At 40.7% G+C, this 20,547-nt stretch overlaps 2 protein-coding genes across 2 annotated transcripts in view; both read right to left on the bottom strand.

The window, feature by feature from the left end:
* Positions 1–2,800, bottom strand: part of Plce1 (phospholipase C epsilon 1) — a 363,943-nt gene extending 361,143 nt beyond the window's left edge. Inside the window, exon 1 of the mRNA XM_058581097.1 lies at positions 566–2,800. The gene's annotated coding sequence lies outside the window, so the exon portion shown is untranslated. The remainder of the gene's footprint in view (positions 1–565) is intronic.
* A 461-nt stretch (positions 2,801–3,261) lies between these two features.
* Positions 3,262–12,872, bottom strand: Slc35g1 (solute carrier family 35 member G1). Its single transcript, XM_046450337.2, has 3 exons — positions 12,584–12,872; positions 8,455–8,635; positions 3,262–6,571 (listed from the first exon to the last, which is right to left on the bottom strand). Exons 1-3 carry the CDS (start codon positions 12,774–12,776, stop codon positions 5,833–5,835), a joined length of 1,113 nt encoding a protein of 370 aa, XP_046306293.1. The 5' UTR covers positions 12,777–12,872; the 3' UTR covers positions 3,262–5,832.
* Positions 12,873–20,547: the final 7,675 nt, after the last annotated feature.

The raw sequence follows: 20,547 nt of genomic DNA, 5'->3' as shown, positions 1-20,547 counted from the left end.
TTAATAGATGACAGATGGATTCCTCTGTCTGCTCTTCTGTATTTAAGCTGTTGTAATATCACATGTCTTATAGCCTCTGGAAAATTCTACTGCATTCTCATGAGAGAATGAGAAACAGACTACTAACATTCTTAATATTATTATTAACATATTTTCATATTGTTTACCTCTGAAAGGGTCTTGAGGATTCAAAGAAGTCTCTAAACTACAATTTGAGAACAGCTGGTATAGATTAGTTTTATGATGCTTTATTGTTCTTATCCTCTAAATATTTAATTTTTGCTAAATTTATTTGTCATAGGCCAAGAGGCCTGTGAAACTGTTCAGAATTTTTGTTGATTTTCTTCTATGCTGAAGTGTTTGCTTTATGTAATGGTGATCATGTATAATTGGGTACATAAACATATTCAAGGCAGTTATGCTTCGTATACTTTTATTTATTTTTTTTAGTAGTTTAAAACAATAACAATCTTTTTTCTCTCTTATAAATGTGAAGTTAGAGCAGAGCTCACGAGATAGGGGAGGCTCATCTCTGCTCCACACAGCATTAGTTGGGGCAGCTCACCTGAGGGCTGAAGAATCCATTCCCAACATGCACACTCACATGGTTGGCATGTTGGTGCAGGCTGTCAGCTGGAGTGCAGATGGGTCCAAGTGCTGGGAACCTCCATTCCTCTCGGTGTAGGTCTCTCCACCTGGCCTAGGCCTAGGCTTCTTCACAGCAATGTGGCTGGGTTTCCAGGGGGAACATTGCAAGAAAGAAAAGGTTAGTCTTTTCCAAAGTAAGGTGCTTAAAATTCAGTTCTAATATTAACATGGTAACGTTTGTTTCAGAAAACCTCAAATATAGTTGTACCATTAGTTTCTATATCTTTGGTATGTTTTTGACACAGAGAAAGCTTAACCCGTAAATCATGGCCAAGTATATTCAGAACAAATGGTCAGGTATTTACATCCTGAGGTACAGGCTCCTGGCTGGTGATGCACTCCCTGGCCCTGGGCTTTCAGTCCCCAACTGCTGCACCATGGTGTTCCCTGGCATGGTACCTTGATGCTGCACTGTTCACTTGAACACGTTTTCTCCTGCCCAGGTCCACTCTGTTCGAATGTGGATCTATGCTTTCTTGACCCCAGCCTGGCAACTCCTCATGAATAGGGGCTAAGTTATTTACCTGATGGTTAGCTGGCTGGGGTTTCTCTTGGATGGTTACCAATGATGAAAGTTTAGTACAAAAGACCCTGGTTCTTTCCCTGAGTAGTGCTATTTCCTGAACTCAGTGGAACCTCTCTCTGTGGAACTGGGCTGCTATGGTATAACCTTTCTTTCTCTGCCTCAATACCAGATATGCCTGTTTACCCCTCTACCATAAATTTCACCCCCCCACCCCAATTTCCAGGAGGTGATGGGCAGTGCCAAGGTTCATGAGCTGTGAAGTTCAGCTCCAAACTTAATGTTCAAATAGGCTAAAATTTGGATAGGTCTGACTTTTTGCATTACAGGGAATCCCTAGTAAGGCATCTTGCAAACATTATAGGTAAGTATGGTGGCTATATTTATTGAGGTAAGGCACCAAAAGAGCCATAAAAAGCATGCATGGGGTAGAACTCAGGTTTCATGTGCCCAAATGACACAATAACCAAATTCTATTGCCCACTGCTGACCACAGATCCATACACAGATCTGGGGTGTTATCAAGGAAATCTTTATTATCACTAGATTACTCTCAAGAAGCTAATTAATATTTGGGGGAACAGAGAAGAGGCCTGAAGAATCATCAGAGGGAAGAGAATAGTGCATGGGAAACACAGATAATCAGACCCATTACCCCACTCAGAGCCAAGCACAACTCCCACAGAGAACTAGCCAACTGGTGACATGGCAACACCTATGCATAAACTAAAAGGAGCAGTGGCATGCAGCAGTTCTCCATGAGCCAACTGGCCAGGAAATAAAAGCTACCCAATAACAGAATTCTGTGCTTGGAGTCAAGGGGGTTTGCATTCTGACATGGTGAGGCTGTTCACCATACCCAGGGTAGACATCATTTTGAAGAGGAGAGTGAATGATCAACACTACAGTATTAACCACAGTTCAGTACTCCATGTTTTTGTCCTTTTGGTGTACAAGTCTATGGCACTCACTTGTAGGATGGCTTAGGTGAGTACTGTATTTCTGTGTAACAAATGAGGAAAACAGGCCCAGGTACATTAAGTGAGTGCCTGATTGGAAAAAGACAAAATCACACTCAAGTCTTTACTCCTAATCCGGTGCTTTGACCACTGCTCCAAGGTGGATTATGTGGGTGAGAAGCTGGAGGCAGTGGAACAAGCAGAGCACTGGCAGAGCCACTGCCAGAGGCTGACAGACTTCACAAGGCAAATAACAGAAGGGGAGGAAAGCAGGGCAACCACAGAGGGAGGATGCTACTGACAGATGTGGGAGTTAGTGGGAAGACTGGCACAAGTATCAAGTTTGTGTTGGGAGGAGGGAAATCAGGGTGGAGAAGTGGGAGCAGGGCCAGATGAATCACTTTGATATGAGGGTGGGCCGAAGGCACCACTGTGGCTTCATGAGAACCAGAGTAACAATCAAAGTGGGGCTTGGGGAGATTAATCTAGCCTGGACACAGGATCAGAGTGGAAGAGTTGAAAACAGGCAACCCCAAATGTCTTCTTTGATATAAGGAGAGTAACTAAGAACAGAGTAGGGACGAAGAGCATGAGAAGAAGATTAACATTAAACAGGGATGAGAGGTGGGAGGGAAAGGGAGAGAGAAGGGAAATTGCATGGAAATGGAAGGAGACCCTCAGGGTTATACAAAAGTACATACAAGAGGAAGTGAGGGGAAAGGGAAAAATAATACAAGGGGGAGAAATGAATGACAGTAGAGGGGGTAGAGAGAGAAGAGGGGAGGGGAGGGGAGGGGAGGGGAGGGGGGATAGCAGAGGATAGGAAAGGCAGCAGAACACAACAGACACTAGTATGGCAATATGTAAATCAATGGATGTGTAACTGATGTGATTCTGCAATCTGTATATGGGGTAAAAATGGGAGTTCATAACCCACTTGAATCAAAGTGTGAAATATGATATATCAAGAACTATGTAATGTTTTGAACAACCAACAATAAAAAAAAAAAAAAGAAAGCAGGCAACCCAATGAGGACACTGTTGTGATAAACCAGGGCTGGGGTAAGTCTTAGACGATGATGGAAATGGCCAAGGAAATAATAAGGAAACAATGAATTCACAAGACAAAAATAAGATATCCCAGGATTTAGTAACAGATCAGCCATGAGAACCAAAAGTACAGAGTTTAAAACTTCTACAACCTCTGAGGGTCTAGAAAAATAATGGGCTTATTAGAACAGAAAATTGGTGCCTTTATTTTAGAGATGTCAGAGTTGAAGTGACAGTGGAAGACGGACAGATAAACAACTTGAAATTTGAGAATACATGCCAGCTATATAGCTAAAGGTCAATCTTCTGCAGAGAAGGACTTTTGAAGCACATGATGAAAATGAGAAATGTTATTTTACATACAAAATTTTCTATAATCATGAAAATCAACATATAGCTTTCTTTCATATGATTTTATTACTTATAAAAACAAGTTATGAAAAATATTTTCCTTTTAGAGATATAGAAACTACAATCTTTGCAAAAATATACACACCCATAATTGTTACAACACATAGCCTTGTATACACCTTGGACATTAGAAGTGTTTAAGAATCATACCCTGTAAAAGTTGGAAGAAGAAATGTTTTCTTTAACTTTAGTCATATATGGTGTCATTCAAGTACTAAAGCCACACTGTTGAAATAAAACATGTCTCTAGAATATAGGTCCAAAGGGATTTAACTTTCAAGATCCTATAGATTCTTTTATTTTGCAAGGTAGAAAACTGGAATTAATCCATCTTAGGTAGCTCCAGGTGTGGTTCATTTTCCCTATATTTTTTTCATGACACTATGTGGGGGGAGGCCATGAAAACCCATCTTGGGCAGATCTCCTCTCTGTCATCTCTAATCTATGGAGCATGGCTCCTATATGATGATTTCTAAGATACTTTTGAGCTCAAAAATGCTCAGATTTTTAAATTATCCACAGTACTTTCAAAATGATACTTTCACAAGTTTTAATTCCAATATTGCAAGTTAGGTAAAAGTTGATTGAGCTGACTCACCTAAAGAGAGACTTCATTTAGCATTTGTCAGGTGAAAAGCATTAGTTAACTAGATATCCAAAAGCCTAAAGTTCCCTTTTGGAATTACTGGAAAAGGTCTTTTCTCACCAAAGCATAAATCCCAGAAATCAAATTCCTTACTTTGGAAGAATTGTAATGAGAGGGTGGGAAAGAACCTTTAGCCTTTCTACTCAACAGCTTAAGATAATGATAGATGATGTATCTGACACAGTAAGCGTTGGAGGCCACTAAAGGTTCATGTGCATGTATTTCCTATATTGGGACTAACCTGCCACACTTTCCTAGATACCCAATTCTTTCTTCAACTGGAGAATATTGGCCAGAAGATGCTCCAGATAAAAAAAAATGTATTCTTTGAATTCATGATGTATCGTGGTGCAGCTTGATAGTTAACATCATGCTGAAACACTAGAACTTCCCAGTGATTTTTTTTTTCTATGTAAGAAACTATAAAAGTCAATGAACTGTGGGGTTCACAGGTCATTACATTTAATGTATAGCATAAGCATTATTACATATAATCTCATAAAGGAAAAAAGACTAAGTTTAATAGTAGAACTGCATTTTTAAAAGTTACTTAAAGTCTATAGTCCAAAGATAGTGATTCAGTAGGTAAGGGAGATACCTATTAGGATAAACCTAATGAAACTCAGTGTTGTAAGTTAAAATAGTAAAATCTTGGCAATATTATAGGTTTCAACCTAATAAGATCCTGAGAAAATTTTATTTGGCATCACACTATAAATTCAAGGAGAATTTATAGAAAAATCACATCTCAAGTGAGAAGAAAACACTTCAGGATAGAAGTGTGCACACTGATCATGCCAAGATTTTGCTCTTGTGATTTAAAGACTGGAAATCTTGGAATGTTTAAAAAAAAATAGTGCAGTGTCAAAAAAAAAATAATGCAATGTCAAAAAACAAAAAAGAGGACAGAATTATAAAATGATATCTACAGTTGCTAATGCCAATGAAACAGAAAATTACTGACCAAATTTGGTCATTTAAAGACTTTTTAAAGGTTACATATAAAAACTCCACCATCAAAATGAAAAGGCACAAATGAGTTAAAAGTATGATTGGTAATCATTTATAAAATCCTCAAAAATAAGGCCAATTCATTTGACTATTAATACCAATAAGTAGGCACCTATACCAAACTTCAGTTTTGGCATCCTAAATGGAATTATGTTGCAAATGAATTGTTAACATAATACTAATGATAGCAGCATTATCAATAAGTTTCTTAGGCTCTACACAGCTAAAATAATTTCTAAAATTTCCCCACTCAAATCCCATCAGTACCAAAAATATGTTTAAAAATTATATATTATTAAGAGTCATAAATTTTTTTGCAGTTTTTCTTCAAATAATGAGCTCTCTTCTCATCAAGGCCACCTCAACAACAGCAAAAACAAAACAGAAAACTACCAAAAAATTTTGCTAGACTACCCAGGCTAGCTATTCTTAATTAAAGACATACCATATCCAAAAATGGTACTTTATTTATGAAATTTATTAAATATAATCAATTAATAATTGCAAATTTCCAGGTGTGTGTGTGTGTATTTGAAATGGTTGATGGTGTACTTGAAAAAAATATCAATTTCAGCAATGATGCTTCATTTGGAACTCTGGAACCATCTACGAATGGCTGCTCCAGCACTACTGGCTACTACACAGAAAGCACCACCCACTGTCCACCAGCTTGGTATGTCATTAAAGAAAATAATTTGAAAGATAAAAGCAAAGACCACATCCATTGTCTTCATTAGTGCTACGGGTCCTGCATTTTCTATTTGAAGTGCTTTTGTGATAAATATCTGACCCCCCAAACCAAAGAACCCAATGAGTATAAGAAACAGCCTGTCCAAGCCACAGTAAGGCACACTCCATTCTCCTATTATAAAGAGGACGATGATGCTTTCAGTGAGGCCAAGTATGACATAATACCAAATGCTCAGAAAGTAGTCCACAGATTTTCCCATTTTTCTTAGGATAACTAGAGTCACCGCAGCAAACACGGCATGTCCGATTGCCGCAATCATTCCCTTAAGATGGACTGAATAGCTTTCTTCCATCCCCGAAGTGTCGGAACCAAACAAAAATGGTGGTCTCACGATAAGGATCACTCCAGTGATTGTGAACAAGGTGAAGAAAGCATCCCAAAGGCTATACTTTTCCTTGAGAAATATCCAAGCAAATAGAGATGTAAACACTGGGCAGCTAAACGTGATAACTGTGGCATCTGCGAGGGACGTTGTCTGGAAAGCATAGTATATAAGGATCATGGCAGTAGAACCAAAGACTCCTCTGAGAATGAGGAAAATTCGTTGACCTTTTGGACCTATAAACCCAGTTCTGTAAATTCAAATGAAGAAATGCATATTAAGTGAACTTGGTATTTGTTTTTCAAGCAAAATGTGTAAACATTTCAAAAGTACTAAATATCAAAAGGGAATAATAAATTAATCATAATATCTGCCACTGAATATTATATACCTTTAAAAAATGTTTTTTAAGTATAGCTAATGACATTAAAAGTGTTCACAGTACAAGCAAAAATAGCATACAAGAATCTCATAAACAATATAAATCAGTAAATATAGATATTATACATACATCTATAATTTTTATGTTTGCAAAAAAGATAAAAAGGAAAATAGGTTGGATGTTAATAGTTATACCTTAGCAGGTAGACTCATAATTTTCCTTATTTTCTCCAAAATTTTTATGATGAAAATGTGTCATTTTTATAATAAATATAATTTCAAAATTTATTAGCACTGTAAAGGGAAATTTGATCCTAGCGAATGTGCATTCTCAATCTCATGAGTTTTTCTATAAAAGTTGAAGCAAAGTGAAAATTTACTTTAGCCACTGAATGTGAAACAACTTTTTGTTATCCTTATGACAAAAGAGTTAAAATACATTACAAAAGCATGTGTAGTGTTTGGATAATATCCGGACAGCTCTGGATATTCAGAATTAGAAATCAAAGAGTGGCTACCCTCGGCCCATTTTTTGAAAAGCCAGGAGTTAGTCTTCTGTGATAGTGAAACATAAAATGTGTCAAAACAGATTAGGGCCAAAGATTTTAAGAAAACTCTTGTGACAATATTTTCATCCCAAAATGGAGAAGGTGGTTATGTTAGGCTCAGAGTTCTGTTGCCACTAGTACAAATTTCTTATCTTATCATCATTTATTTTCTTAAGTTATCAAGAGTTGCACATATTCACACTGGAAATCCTGATAACATTTATCTTAGTAGATTTTCACTTTTTGCAACAATTCCTCACTCAAGACATGGAGTGAAACTCTTCTAAGTGAATTGGCATCATGTTAGGAGACACAAGGAGACTTAGGTGGCAAACGGGTAAAGATTTTAATTTGGGGTTTAAGCATCTCTGCCCATAGACAGGGAGAGCCAGGCAGCCAGCTAATAGGGACCCACTGGCCTCTCTCCCAGGGTTCAAAGTACACTGGGGTGTGTGTAGGTTATAACAACCTGAGAACACATGATTTAATCCTGGGGAGAATGGGGGATTCCACAGGGAAGCCAAAGAGGTATTGGCAGGGATGGAGGGATGTGGGGGGAACAGTGAGGGGACAACAAATATAGTGTTCATATACTGTTATGTTCTACATACACAAAGCACTCTGACCTAGAATAAATCTTACTTGACTCTTGCAAACCACCTTGCAGGGCGGAATACAGAGTATCATTCCAAAGGAGGAAGCTGAATACGAAAGTAGCCAGAAAGACCTTGTTCAAGGTTATCCTTATCCTTATCGCTTTCTGGGGAAGACCTAAATCTTAAACTACTATGGCCTTGTGCCTACCCTGGTAAGAGAGCAGCCTGTTTCATTTAAAGAAACCTCTGACTCTAGGAGACACCACTACTTCCTTACCTTTACTTTTTTCCTTCCAAATACTAGTGATGCCAAAGGGAAGAAGGGAAGGTGGTACAAGGTGAGGGGAATTATATAGGGAAAGCCTTATTTTCAAAGCGGGGTAGTGGTGGTGAACGACTCTCTCTCCTCCTTTTGTGGACATGTGGTAAGCGCTTACAACAGCATCTTGTGTGGATAGATTCATGTGCCTTTTTACTTATCAGAGCTAAGGGGTATAGAAACTGGTAAATCTATGATAAAGCAGATACTGTAGAGAAAATAAGGCAGGTCAAAAGATTGACATACATTTATTAATAGCTTCTACTTTGCAGCTTTAAGAAATACTTACTTTCTGTATATTAAGCAAGGGATAATAACTAGCACTTGGAACACACATCGAAATGCACTAATTTCTACAGCATGGACGTCTTGTACTTTTTTAACAAATAAAGAGGCCACTGAGAAAAGGAAGGCAGACAATAATGTGTAAAACAAGCCAAGTCCAGGACAGGGTGCTTTCTTCTTGGTTTCTGAAAAAGATTAAATTCTGGTTAGTCCTTGCTTCCAAGTGTAATTTTTTTTTTTTTTAAATCATTTGCACTTAAAAATTGAGAAAAATGGAACTGTGTCAATGGCTAACAGACTACAAATACTTCCTTCTAAGCATATCCATTTTTTGGACCTGTACCATTTCCCCCATCAATTATGAAGAATCCCTAGATAAGGGCAACAATTTAAACCATTTAAAAAATACTGTTTCACCCTATAAAATGGATTTCCTTTGGCTTACTGAAGAATCACCCTCTCTTACAAGTCACGAAGCAAAAAGCTTGCCAAGGCAGTGAGAGAAATCTTCAAGAAACACTTGTCAAGATGGAAGTGAAAAATACTTCCCCTCTCCCTAGTGAACATGGCTTTTTGAAGAAAGTGTTCTTTTCTGGAAAACAGTTAATAACAGGGTTATCTGATCATTTGTTGATTTGGTGAGCCTGTGAGCTCCTCCAGGGCTAGGATCTCAGCTATCCTGTCCCTGCCTGGCAGATGGAAGACCCTGAATAAATATTTGGTGAAATCAAAGAATATGAGAGAACTTCACAAAAGACTTAAGAGTCTAACATGACTGGCAACAACATAACATGGGAAGGTTCTCTGTTGTGGAATCCTGAACTGTAAATCACATACGTAACATGGTTCACGACTCATCTTTCCAGTTGAGGGCAGGGGCTGCAGGGTCCCCAGTGCCCTCTGACTCCCAGGAGTTTTGCAGAGACTCACTTCATCTAATCCTTATTTCTTTGCTTCATCTGAACCAGGAAACTTGTGCTTTCTCCAGAGCATCCAGTGTTCAATCTGCTAATGACAATCTGTGTTTAGCCCCTTCTTGTCTTAGTTTCCTGTCACAGGAGTAGAACCTGCTTTCACTGTCACTCCTTGGTCAATGAAAGCAAACAGAGCAAGGTAAGCAGAACACTCCCTAAAAGACCACACACTGAGGACAAGAAGGAAATACAACTGACTGATGTCAGTTAAGAGCACACTGAACATGATGAGTGTGTGAACATGTACAATTTGCTGGAAAACTAGGATTATCATTTCAATCTAGGAAGGTACAATGTGTTACTCAGCTATAGAACACTATTGCAAACAATGTTTTTTTTAAAATGTCCTTCTCAACATCCTCATGTCAGTTAGATACCTTTGCCCACAAGTGACTAAAAATCAAGACCAAAGTGTGATGATGCAGTCCTTCCGGGGTCACTGTATAGCCTGACCTTTGTAGTCAAAGATACCCCCTCTCATCAGAGACCTCCACTCTTCCTCTTCTGCACATCTGGAGAGACTGCTTTGAAGCTAGCAACCATTAACTCTTATAGGTGCCAGAACCTTCTATGTTCTATTCTGTCCCTACATATTCAAATAGTGCAGAAGTGAACTGCATATGCCCACTCAGGCCATGAGAAGGAAGTTTTAGAGGACTTCCGAGTTAAGTACCACAAAATGCATGCCTTGCCTGTGGTCAGCCTTGGAGTTTAACTTCTGAAATTTCAGAATTCAGATCCAAATAAAACAGTTTTTCTTAAAAGCAACCCAGCCCACGATACATAGAAACTGTACCCTCAGAACAGAATGAGAAGGTCAAGGACAGAAAACATCTCCCTGCTCTATAATTCAAGGATGTCCTCCAACCTAAACTTGTCAATTTTTCTCCAGGAAAATTTCAGCTTAACATGATATTTAACTGTTTTAAAAGGTAATTTTACACTCTTGGATCTGATGATCTTTCCCTTTAAAACACATACACACTTTTTTTCTTTAAACCTATAAATACTTAAGGCTCATGTTTCCGGATTGGACAGGACAGATGTTAGAAGGCTTAGCTGAATCTGATTATTTGTTAATGAAGGTGAGGGATGAGGGTGAGGAATGGGTATACTCAGGCAAACCTCAGTCTTTTACTGAATAATAATTTCAATTCTGTCAATGGAGATGAGCAACAGGGTGGGATAACCCAGAGAGGTGTGTGCTCATGTAATGTATTTCCACGAGCACATGGAACATATCCAATAATGTGGCAACCCTAAATAATTCAAATTAAGTAAGTGTAATTTCCCAAAGGAAACTGAAAATTTGCTCAGCTCTTTGAGCCTCTGCTTTAAACTGGTGATCACAAATCTGGTTGGGAATTAGAATCCCCTGAGTAACTTTAAAAAACTCAATTCCCAAGCCCCACCCCAGACCCACTGAAACAGAACCTCTGGGGCTGTAAAAGCTCCATTATTTGAGGACCACTACTGGTCAACAGAACTCACTCCTTCCAGGAAGATACAAGGCCCAGTACTAAGCCAACTTCTCCCTGCTTCAGCCTAAGATCTACATTATTCCTGAAGAAAGCAAAAAGATCTCTTAGGACAGCTGTATACTGTCTGTTAGGGTCATGCAAGAATACAAGAAAAATGGGTAAGAATTCTAACCTGAACTTGAACATCAACATTGTTAAGATAACTACTTAGATAGAGTCTAAAAAGGAGACAGTCAAAAAGTTCCATGACAACAGTATAGTGGTTTAAAATACTTTTTATGACAATCTTCTTTTCAGATTGTTATCTGATTGCCTTACAATAACTATTACTAAGTCTTATTGTTAGGAATTTTCTTTGAAGTTAAAAGACACCACAAGATTCTTAGGTGTGCTCAACACAGGTTTGTCATTTTGCCATGTGCTAAGTATTCCTTGTTGATTCACAAAGAGGAAATGTTCATGACTTTGCAAGGATTGACTTAGGATTTATGACATTTAGCCACTGGCTGATAAGGTGAGAAACTGACCTCTTCAAGAGCTGCTCACTGACCAATTTGAGGTAACCTGGCTCTAGAGGTACCAGTGCTTGTATAAATGACCAAAAATCGGACAAGTTTCTATGAGCACTTAAGGAAGAAATGGAGCAAGAATCATCTTCCAGGGCTTGTCTCTCTAAATTGGGTAAAGTGCATACAGTGAGGAGGTAAAATTGAGGCAAAATTAAGATAAAGGAGATAAAATTAAGAGACACAGAAATCCCAGGTCACATTTAAGGGAGGAGATCCAGGAGATCTGGGGATGCAAACATTATAACTTGGTCTTAAAACGAGACCTCACTATGTTTCCTTCTAGGAAGCTGTGCCAGTGGAAAGGGCCTTGGGCTGGGTCTTTGACAAGCTGGGATCCTAAAGCTGGTGCTGCTCAAACCTGCAGTGTTTCACACAGTCAGACCTTGGAAGAAAAACAAAAACAAAACAAAACAAAACAAACTCTCCCCAAATCCTCACTTTCCTGGAACTCACTTTTCTTCTTTGTCAGAGACCAAGGGTTGTCACAGGGTAGAGGGGGGTGGGGTGCGGAAGGGGTTTCCTGTCTTTGAGGACTAGGAAATCCTTAACAGGGAGTTTTGCATAAGTTGCTAAAAAGTCCTCCTATTCTCCAAAGGTTAAGCACCAATGGTCCTACTCAACTTTGCCTTTCCAAGAGTCTAAGATTCTGGGACAAACACTTTTTTGGAGCAGACATGCTTTTCAACTTCCTCTTCGAGGAGTCGGGTTTAGGACCGAGATAAGTTTTTGAGGGTCAGCTTTCTTCTAACCTCGGCCTTGGCCTCTCTCGCTAACCTCCCACCTTCAACTTCCTCGGGGAGGGCACAACAAACAGCAATCTGACTCCAAGGTCCTGCCAGCAACACTAATTACAGGAGGAGCCTTAGAATCCGCAAAGGGTTGCGAACACAATCAGAAACTTTCTCCAGTCTTGGCGCCGGCGGGGGCACGGAGGGGCTTGTGCTTTGCAGCCCCCAGGTGACAGCTCGACGGTCTTCCCGGGCGCGCGGCGGAATGCTGAGGGAGGCGCGGTGGTCACTGTACCCTGTCTGCGGAGACCCCAGCCCCAGCCCGCCGGCCCCCGCCCGGCCCCCAGGTGAGACCCGCGCCCGGGCCGCACGCGCACTCACCGGGCTCCGCGCGAGAGCAGCACGGCGAGGATCTGCAGAGCCAGCATCTGCCGCCTCCGGGTGCCCCGGCTGCCTCGGCGTCCGCAGGCTCCTCGCTGGCGTTCGAAGGCGCGTGGTCGGTCAGCTGCAGCCCAGACTCCAGAAGCTCGGCAGGCTCCCCGGCGCGCTCCTGAGCGCTCTCTTGGGGCCCCATCTCGTGGCCCACGCTCTCCCGGCGGCCGGCGCGCCGTCTGGCGCCGACAGCAGCCGCTCGGCTGCCCTGTTCTTCCGGCCGGCTGTGGCGCTCCTGCGCATGCGCGCGCGCCCTCCCCACTCCCCTGCTCCCTTGGGACCGCGCTTCTGTCCTCCGCTGCCCTCTTGAGTGCTTCTCCCGGAGCTTCTTGCCCAGGGGCAGATCCGCCGCCTCCCTGGTGGGGCTGCGGTCAGGCTAGACGGGCCAGCGGCTTGGGACCATCCTTCCCAGGGCACACTGGTCCTCTCTCTGTCTTTGCACAGACAGGGAGGGACGCTGGGTTTCCAGCCCTGGCGCCGCGGGTCCCTGTGACCTTCTCTTGAGATTCAGAGATTGAGTATTTATGTATTGGTGTGGCACCGCGTTCCGCACCTTTGGGATACCCTGGAGACTGCAGAACACTGTGCCTGTCTTTAACCCACCAGCGGCTTGTTGTCTGTTTCTCTCTTATTGCTATTTTACTGGTTTGGGAAGTAATGTGTAATCATTGGGAAAAATATAGAAGGCGAAGCAGAACTCATTTAGGTGCTTTTTGCAATAGTTAGACACAACACATTATTAATCTGTTTTTTGTTGTTGTTATTGTTGTTAACTAAGGCATCCTGATTGAGTCAAATGTAAGATACAAATTATCTTATCTAGTAAGATCAAAGATACATGTCATTTGACCTCAGGATTCACTAACAGTCCCTTTATGCTGGTGTCTCTTTCTGTGTGTGTGTGTGTGTGTGTGTGTGTGCACGCCCGCGCGTGTGTGTTGGGTTACAGGGGTGGTACTGGGGATTGAACACAAAGACGCTTTACCACTGAGCTACATCCTCAGCCCTTTTTATTTTTTAATTTTAAGACAGGGTCTCACTAAGTTGCTTAGAGTCTCTTTATATTGCTGAGGCTGGCATGGAACTTGTGATTTTCCTGCCTCAGCCTCCTGAGCCTCTAGGATTACAGGCATGCACTGCTGCAGCTGGTCTCTTTATGTTTAAGTACTTCTTTTTTCATTCCTTTGCTTGCTCTAAATGTGACAGGACATTCTCTGGGCAAAGATGAAGGTGTGTAAGCCATTCTAGTCCAGTCTCCAAGCAAATTACCAAACAAGAGAGTGAGGTTTGCCTTTTTTCAGACATCTCCACAAATGGAAACAGTACTAGACTCTAGGAATCCTACATTCTGGCCTGAGTGTGTGACCTCAGACAGTCACAACTGTACCCCTTGAAGCCTTGATTAATATTCTTTATCAAATAGAGATGAAATGTTTCTCTTCCTACTTTACAGAGTTGCTCTGCAAATAATGTGTCATTAACAGCCCCTGGAAAACATTTTACTGGAAAATCAAGATGTATTTTTACCTAGGGTGAACATACAGTTTGTCCTTCAAACTGAAACTTCTTTTTTTAAGATTAAAAGGGTGAGCTCTTTTAAAACTTATGAGGACAATAGGCATAAACTGGGACTGTCCTAGGCAAACTGGGACAAATGGCCACCTGAATTCTAGCTAGATTCATATATATCATTGCCATGTCTGGAAAAAGAAGTTAAGGCTGATCAAAAATATATGCAACAGGGCTGGGGCTATAGCTCAGTGGTAGACAGCCTGCTTGCACGTGTGAGGCACTGGGTTGGATCCTCAGCACCACATAGAAATAAAAATAAAGATAGTGTGTCCATCTACATCTAAAAAATTTTTAAAAATAAATGCAACAGCTTTTGTTGTTGTTGCAGGGAGGGAGGGTTAGGGTGGTAGATCATGAATATGAAGGAACAACCAAAAAGCTTCTCCAAATATCAGGAAAGTCGGGTGCAGTTTCACAGTTGCATTCTAGGATGTAGATGTGAGGAGAGTCTGAAGAATCTCCCTCTTCAAATGATGAAGATGGTGGCTAGGGAGTGTGAAGAGGAAGAAAGGAAGTGCCTAACATGTAAGGCCCTGGGTGCCATCCCCAACAACCCCCCCCTCAAAAAAAAGAAAGAAAAAGAAAAAAGTGTGATGAATTGAGAAAGTGTCCTGACCACTTCATTTTCAATACCATCCTTAAAAAAGGAGAAGAATAAAAAAAGAAGGAAAGTACCATTGTGACTAAGATTTGGAGGCATAATTTCAGTATTGTAGTTTCTTTCCTTTAACTTTCTCCCCTTCCACTGCTGACCTTGAGAAATGAATGGTATCAGTCATATTCATTCTCCCATCTTAGCTAATCAAGAGCCATGCAGAAACAAAGACAACTGATAAGAAAAATATGAACCACACCAGAATCAAAAGTCATGGGCCTGCTGCAGCTTCTCCTAGGAGGCATGCAGACATTCTTCCTTGAGCTTTGTTATATCAGGGCTTTGGTGACAGTGACACGGAGTTGGTGAGGATGGATTTCACTCACCCTTATTGTGAAGGATGGGGGAGACCTGCTCTCAGCCAATTGTAACAGTCAGATGTTACATTCTGACCCAGGTAGAGGAGACAGGGAAGAAGGCTTGACTTTGAGGTGGCATGGAGATGGAACGGACAGGATTCACTGACTGGATGAGAAAGAGTATTGCATGAGATGTTCCAACTGAAACTCTTCTGCATCTAAAGGGATTCCGTCTTCCAGTGAGGACAGGAGCTCCCACCATGATGCCAGTAAGCATGGTGGGGGTGGCACTTCTGAGGTCAAGAAGCAAGACGAAAGCGGAGGAGAGATGGGTTCTACTTGTCCCTGTTAGCACCTGGAAGTCCATTGTCCTTGCCGTTCCCATGGCAACAGATGGAGACCTTCGTGTACTGCCAGAGTGAGCCTCCTGACTTCCAGTACTGTTTGCATGTCAAGGGTGTTCCCATGCGAGACATTTGTATATCAGGAACTGTCTTTTTTTCTAGTATGTCACTGCATGCCTACCAGACTGGTACCTGGGTACTGATTTGAAAGACTGTTTTTTTTTTTTATTTTTCAAAAAAGATCATAGTTTCTTACCCTTTCAATTAATGTACCTCATGACTCGGGACATAGAAATTTGTTCCAAAGAGTGCAGCCTGATGTTTATGTTTGGGGGGAAAAAATCAGTACTGTGAAACACAAGATCATACTTCTAAAAAACCTTGTTAAATGGAAGAGGGAACATGCAAAAGAGAAGTCTAAATGGATAAATGTAGCCTAGTATACCAGAGAGAGAGAGGAAAAATAAACTGTTCAGATAGTTGATATGAACTGACTCTGGAAATATAACAAGAAAAAAAAAGCCAGGAATAACTCCTCAAAACATTATACATAGAATCACCATACGATGTAGCAATTCCACTTTAGGTGTAGACCTAGAAGAATTGAAAGCATGAACTTGAACAGGTTTTTGGAATGCCCGGTACTCATAGTGTATATGCAAATGAAATAAACCAAACATAAAGGATAAATATCCTGTACTTATTAGAGGAGCCTAGTGTAGTCAAATCCATGGAGACACAAAGAATAGGGAGTTAGTGTTTAATGGATGTGGAATTCAGTTTGGGAATGGTGAAAGAGTTCTGTGGATGAACAGTGGTGATGGTATGTCACCATGTGAATGCACTAATGCCTCTGAATGTGTACTTAAAGTCGTTTAAAGGGTAAATTTTGTGTTATGTACATGTTATTAAAATTTTTTTTTAAAGGTTAAAAAAGTTGCCAGGGGAAACCCTTCTGAGAGTGTCATCGACAGATAATAAACCAGCAATGTGCATCCAGAGTTGAAGTTAACCTAGGCCTGCACTCACACCGAGGCATGCAAGGTATTTTCTTCAGCACCAGTCTTGCCCTTTCTTCAGCTCTGGCTCACAAAATGAAGATGAGCATAAAAGAAAGAAACAACTGGAAGCCAGGCATGGTGGTGCACGCCTGTAATCCCAGCAAGTTTGAGGCCAGCCTCAGCAATTTATCCAGATCCTGACTCAAAATTAAGAAAATAAAAAGGACTGGGGATGTAGCTCATTGGTAGAGCACATCTGGGTTCAATCCTCAGTGCAAAAGAAAATAGAATAGAAAAAGTAAAAATAATAGGAGAGGAGAGGCAGCATGGTATAGTGTCTTCCAGGCTCTTGAAACTTTCCTACCCAAGTGTCCCCAGTTGCTAAAAAATGTCAACTTGGAACTCTGGGGTCAGAATTTAAAGTCCTTATCAGATTTTTAAGTTTCTTTAAAGTCCTGTGTTCCAACTTAAAAATGCATGCCAATTTTCCTTTCTGGTCCCTGATATGTTTATCTTTATCTTCATACCATCTTTCATGTAACACATCTGACTAATGTTTGAATGCTTACATTGAACCATTTACAATTCCTGGCAGGCAGAGAGTGAGAAACAATAGAGGCAAGGTTCCCGACCTCAGGGAAGGGGAGAAGTATGCTGGAGGATGAAAAAAATGCTGGCATTATCTAGCAAAATTGCTGTTCCAGAGGGTGTGGGTCTGTCTTAGCTCTAGGCTTTTTGTCCTCTCCCAGTTTGAAGGATTGGCCTGGGAGTCCACATGCTGGGTCTGGGCTGGTGCAATACTCTGGATGATTCCCCTCTCTCTCCCAGCCTCCATTTCCTGAGTCACAGGGCTGCATCCCCAGCAATCATTGAGGGCTGGAGGTGCACCCTGCAGGCCTTGGCAGCTCCTTTTCCCTGTACCTGGGACTTTCTCCAGTTCTCCCTTGTTTTCTTACCCTTTGGTCTGTTCCCACACTGCAAAAGGTAACTCCTGTATACATAAATGATTTCTGACACCCCAGGGAACCTCTGTCCTCCTCTGAGAACTTTTTGTTTACAGATTCTCTGAGAGGGAGCATGCCTGAGCTTTTGACTTGGCCCCAGATGATTCTACATAATCCACTGTAACCTCGGATTTGTTGTGATTTGAGATTTGGATTCCACTCAGCTCTTGTTTTAATAACTACCATTTATGAAACACTCAAAATATGCCACGCACTATTAAGTATGTTGACTCTTTTAATCCTCCTGTGAACTTTACCAGGCAGTTGAGCATAATTGTTAAAAGCAGGACTCTGGAGTCAACTGCTCTGGGTTCCCATCTTGGGTGCTCCACTTATCAACTATGTGACTTCAGAAAAGAGATGGCCTCCCTTTTACTGAGCCTCTATTTTCGTGTCTATAAAATGAAGTAGCAGTAGTATCTAGCTGCTGCCAAGATGAAATGGGACAATACATACAGAGCACTAGATAGCAAGTACTCTTTAACAAAAAAAAGTATGCATTATATTGTGTGCATGCATGAATATGTAACAACAAATATCATCATTATGTACAACTGTAATGCACAATAAAAAATGTAGAAGAAATAAATCAAAGGAAAGCAAAACAAAACATCATGGGATATAGCAAAAACAAACAAAACAAATGTGTGAATTTTATTGTCCCCATTTTACAGATAGAAAAGTGAAGCTCAGAGATGTTAAGCAACTTGCCCAAAGTCACATTGATAGGGAAGGGAGGAGGTAGGATTAGCACCCAGGACTGTCAGTCCCCTAAGTGGGTAGCCTAGGTAACTGTTCATCCAGAGCGTCTGATTGCTGGTTTCTGAGAGCACCTTTTTAGAACATAGTTTCTTTCACCTGATATTTTGGCTTGAACCCTGAGATCTACGCACTGTCAACATCAACATTCTGTGACAACTTTCTGTGCGACAGTGATGCTGTATGCTTTGCACCAGACTTATGGTGTCCTGTGCCTCTAAAATCTGAACCTTCTTGGAGTAAAATGCTATGAAAAAAAGCAGAAAAATAAACTTTTAAAATGATGTTAACAGAAGCCACGATTCCTGCAGATGTGCATTTACCAGCAAATCTTTGAGTCATTAGCCTACCAATCAGCTGTCTCCCACACCTCCTGAAATCTCTGACTTCTTTCACTCTCCTTATTGGTTCATAAGTGTAGTTTCAACTACGTGCTTAATGCCAACTCATAGTTCTCATGCAGAAATTATTCTTTGATGCTTCTGCATATAGTGTCATGTTCATAATTATTTTTGTAAAAATTTAAATGGGAATAGAATAATCATACAAAAAATATGGAAGTCATAAATGTATAACTCAATGAATTGTCAGTTACCCATGGAGCATACCCAAGTAAATTACACCCAGATCAAGAAAGAGAATGTGCTCAGTTCCCTAAAAATCCCTTTTGTGCCTCCTTTCCATCACTATACCCTCCAAACTTAAGTGCCATCTGGATTTCTACAACTATAGAATTAGTTTTTAAACTTCATGTGATTGGAATTATACGGTATGCATTCGTTAGGCTTTGAATGTGCCCCAAAGTTCATGGTGGAAACTTAATCCTCAGTGCAACAGTGTTGAGAAGTGGAATCTTTAAGAAATGATCAGGTCATAAGGGCTCTGCATTCTTGAATGGATTCATGCCATTAGTATGGGAATGAGTGAGTTGTCCCGAGAACAGATTCCTGATGAATTTGACCCCCTTCCCTTTCTAGCACATGTTCCCTCTTGTTCTTCTGCCTTCTGCCATGAGGATGACCCAGCAAGAAGGTGCTTGCCAGAATGTCAGCACCTTGACCTTGGGCTTCCCACCTTCTAGAATTGTGAGACATAAATCTCTGCTCTTCGTTACCCAATCTCCAGAATTCTGTTTTAGCAGCACAAAATAGATGAAGACAGCATTCTTTTTTTCCCCCCATGTGGTTCCTCTAATACCATATTTGTGAGAGTCACCTATGTTACTATGTACGACTTTTGTTGATTCATTTTTTTTACCATATAAGAGTATAGTGTATATCATACCTCATTACAATGTTGACTATCATGAGAGACACTACTACATTTAGAACTACACGTCTGTTGCCTATCTAATATATTTCTCTCACAAAAACTTGGAGACTATTTGACCTGAGTTCCAAAAAGTGTTATGCCATTCTCTCCATATAGTGAACTCCAAAACTCACGTTTATATTTGTTCACAAATGTATATCAACTGTGTACTAAGTAACCAGGTACCAGGGTGGACATCAGACTGGAGGCCCTTGAGGATTTAACAGCCTAGTGAGAAGGGGCAGAAACATCAGCAGATAAACACAGAATGCTGTGGTAATGTTAGAGAAAGCCAAACCTAGGACTGTTAAAATTACTTTAAATGATGTAATTTTTAAACATCCAGTCAAAGTTTAAAACATTCGGTTTTCACTCAGCTCGTATTAGGGAGCCAACCTTCTGGAATTCCCACAGGCGCCTTTATAGATCATTTAGAAGGCTTTAGGAAGATTAAAGAGAGTCACTCTGTTCAAAGGGTCTCAGTGTTCAGTCAATTGAGAAGATCCCATTATGCATCAAAGAAATGCCAGGCTTTCCTCCCCACAGGCTTCCCTACCTTTGTGTTCCCCTTAAATGTCCTCAGTCCTTTTCATTTCTTACTTACATCCTCTCTCAACCAGCCCATCCATTCTCTGGGCTTTAACTATCATTTGTATCTATCCATGACCCCCATATCTTTAATTCCATTTTGATATTTTCTCTGAGTTCATATTTAAGAACCGGAGGACTGGGGATATAGCTCGGTTGGTAGAATGCTTGCCTCACATGCATAAGGCCCTGGGTTCAATCCCAGAACCACAAAAAAAAAAAAAAAAAAAGAATAAGAAAAAAGAAAGAAAGAAAAAGAAACTGATATGTGGGGCACGGTGGTACATACCTAAAATCCCAGTGATTTGGAGGCTGAGGCAGGAGGAGCACAAGTTTGAGGTCAGCCTCAGCAACTTAACAAGACCCTGTCTCAAAATAAA

The sequence above is a fragment of the Marmota monax genome, unplaced genomic scaffold (genome assembly GCF_021218885.2).
Source record: "Marmota monax isolate L192 unplaced genomic scaffold, Marmota_monax_Labrador192_F-V1.1 WCK01_AAM20220418_F8-fsc00004, whole genome shotgun sequence".
NCBI lineage: Eukaryota > Metazoa > Chordata > Mammalia > Rodentia > Sciuridae > Marmota > Marmota monax.
Note: the sequence above shows the minus strand (reverse complement) of the source record. Positions and strands in the feature narration are given on the sequence as shown.

Bases quoted from the DNA above. Each gene is read 5' to 3' on its own strand.
- Slc35g1 (XM_046450337.2), bottom strand. From the start codon at position 12,776: ATGGGGCCCCAAGAGAGCGCTCAGGAGCGCGCCGGGGAGCCTGCCGAG. The intron at 8,636-12,583 runs GTGAGTGCGCGT...AATCTTTTTCAG, and splicing joins CTGCTCTCGCGCGGAGCCCG to AAACCAAGAAGAAAGCACCC. The intron at 6,572-8,454 runs GTAAGTATTTCT...TTGAATTTACAG, and splicing joins CCTTGCTTAATATACAGAAA to AACTGGGTTTATAGGTCCAA.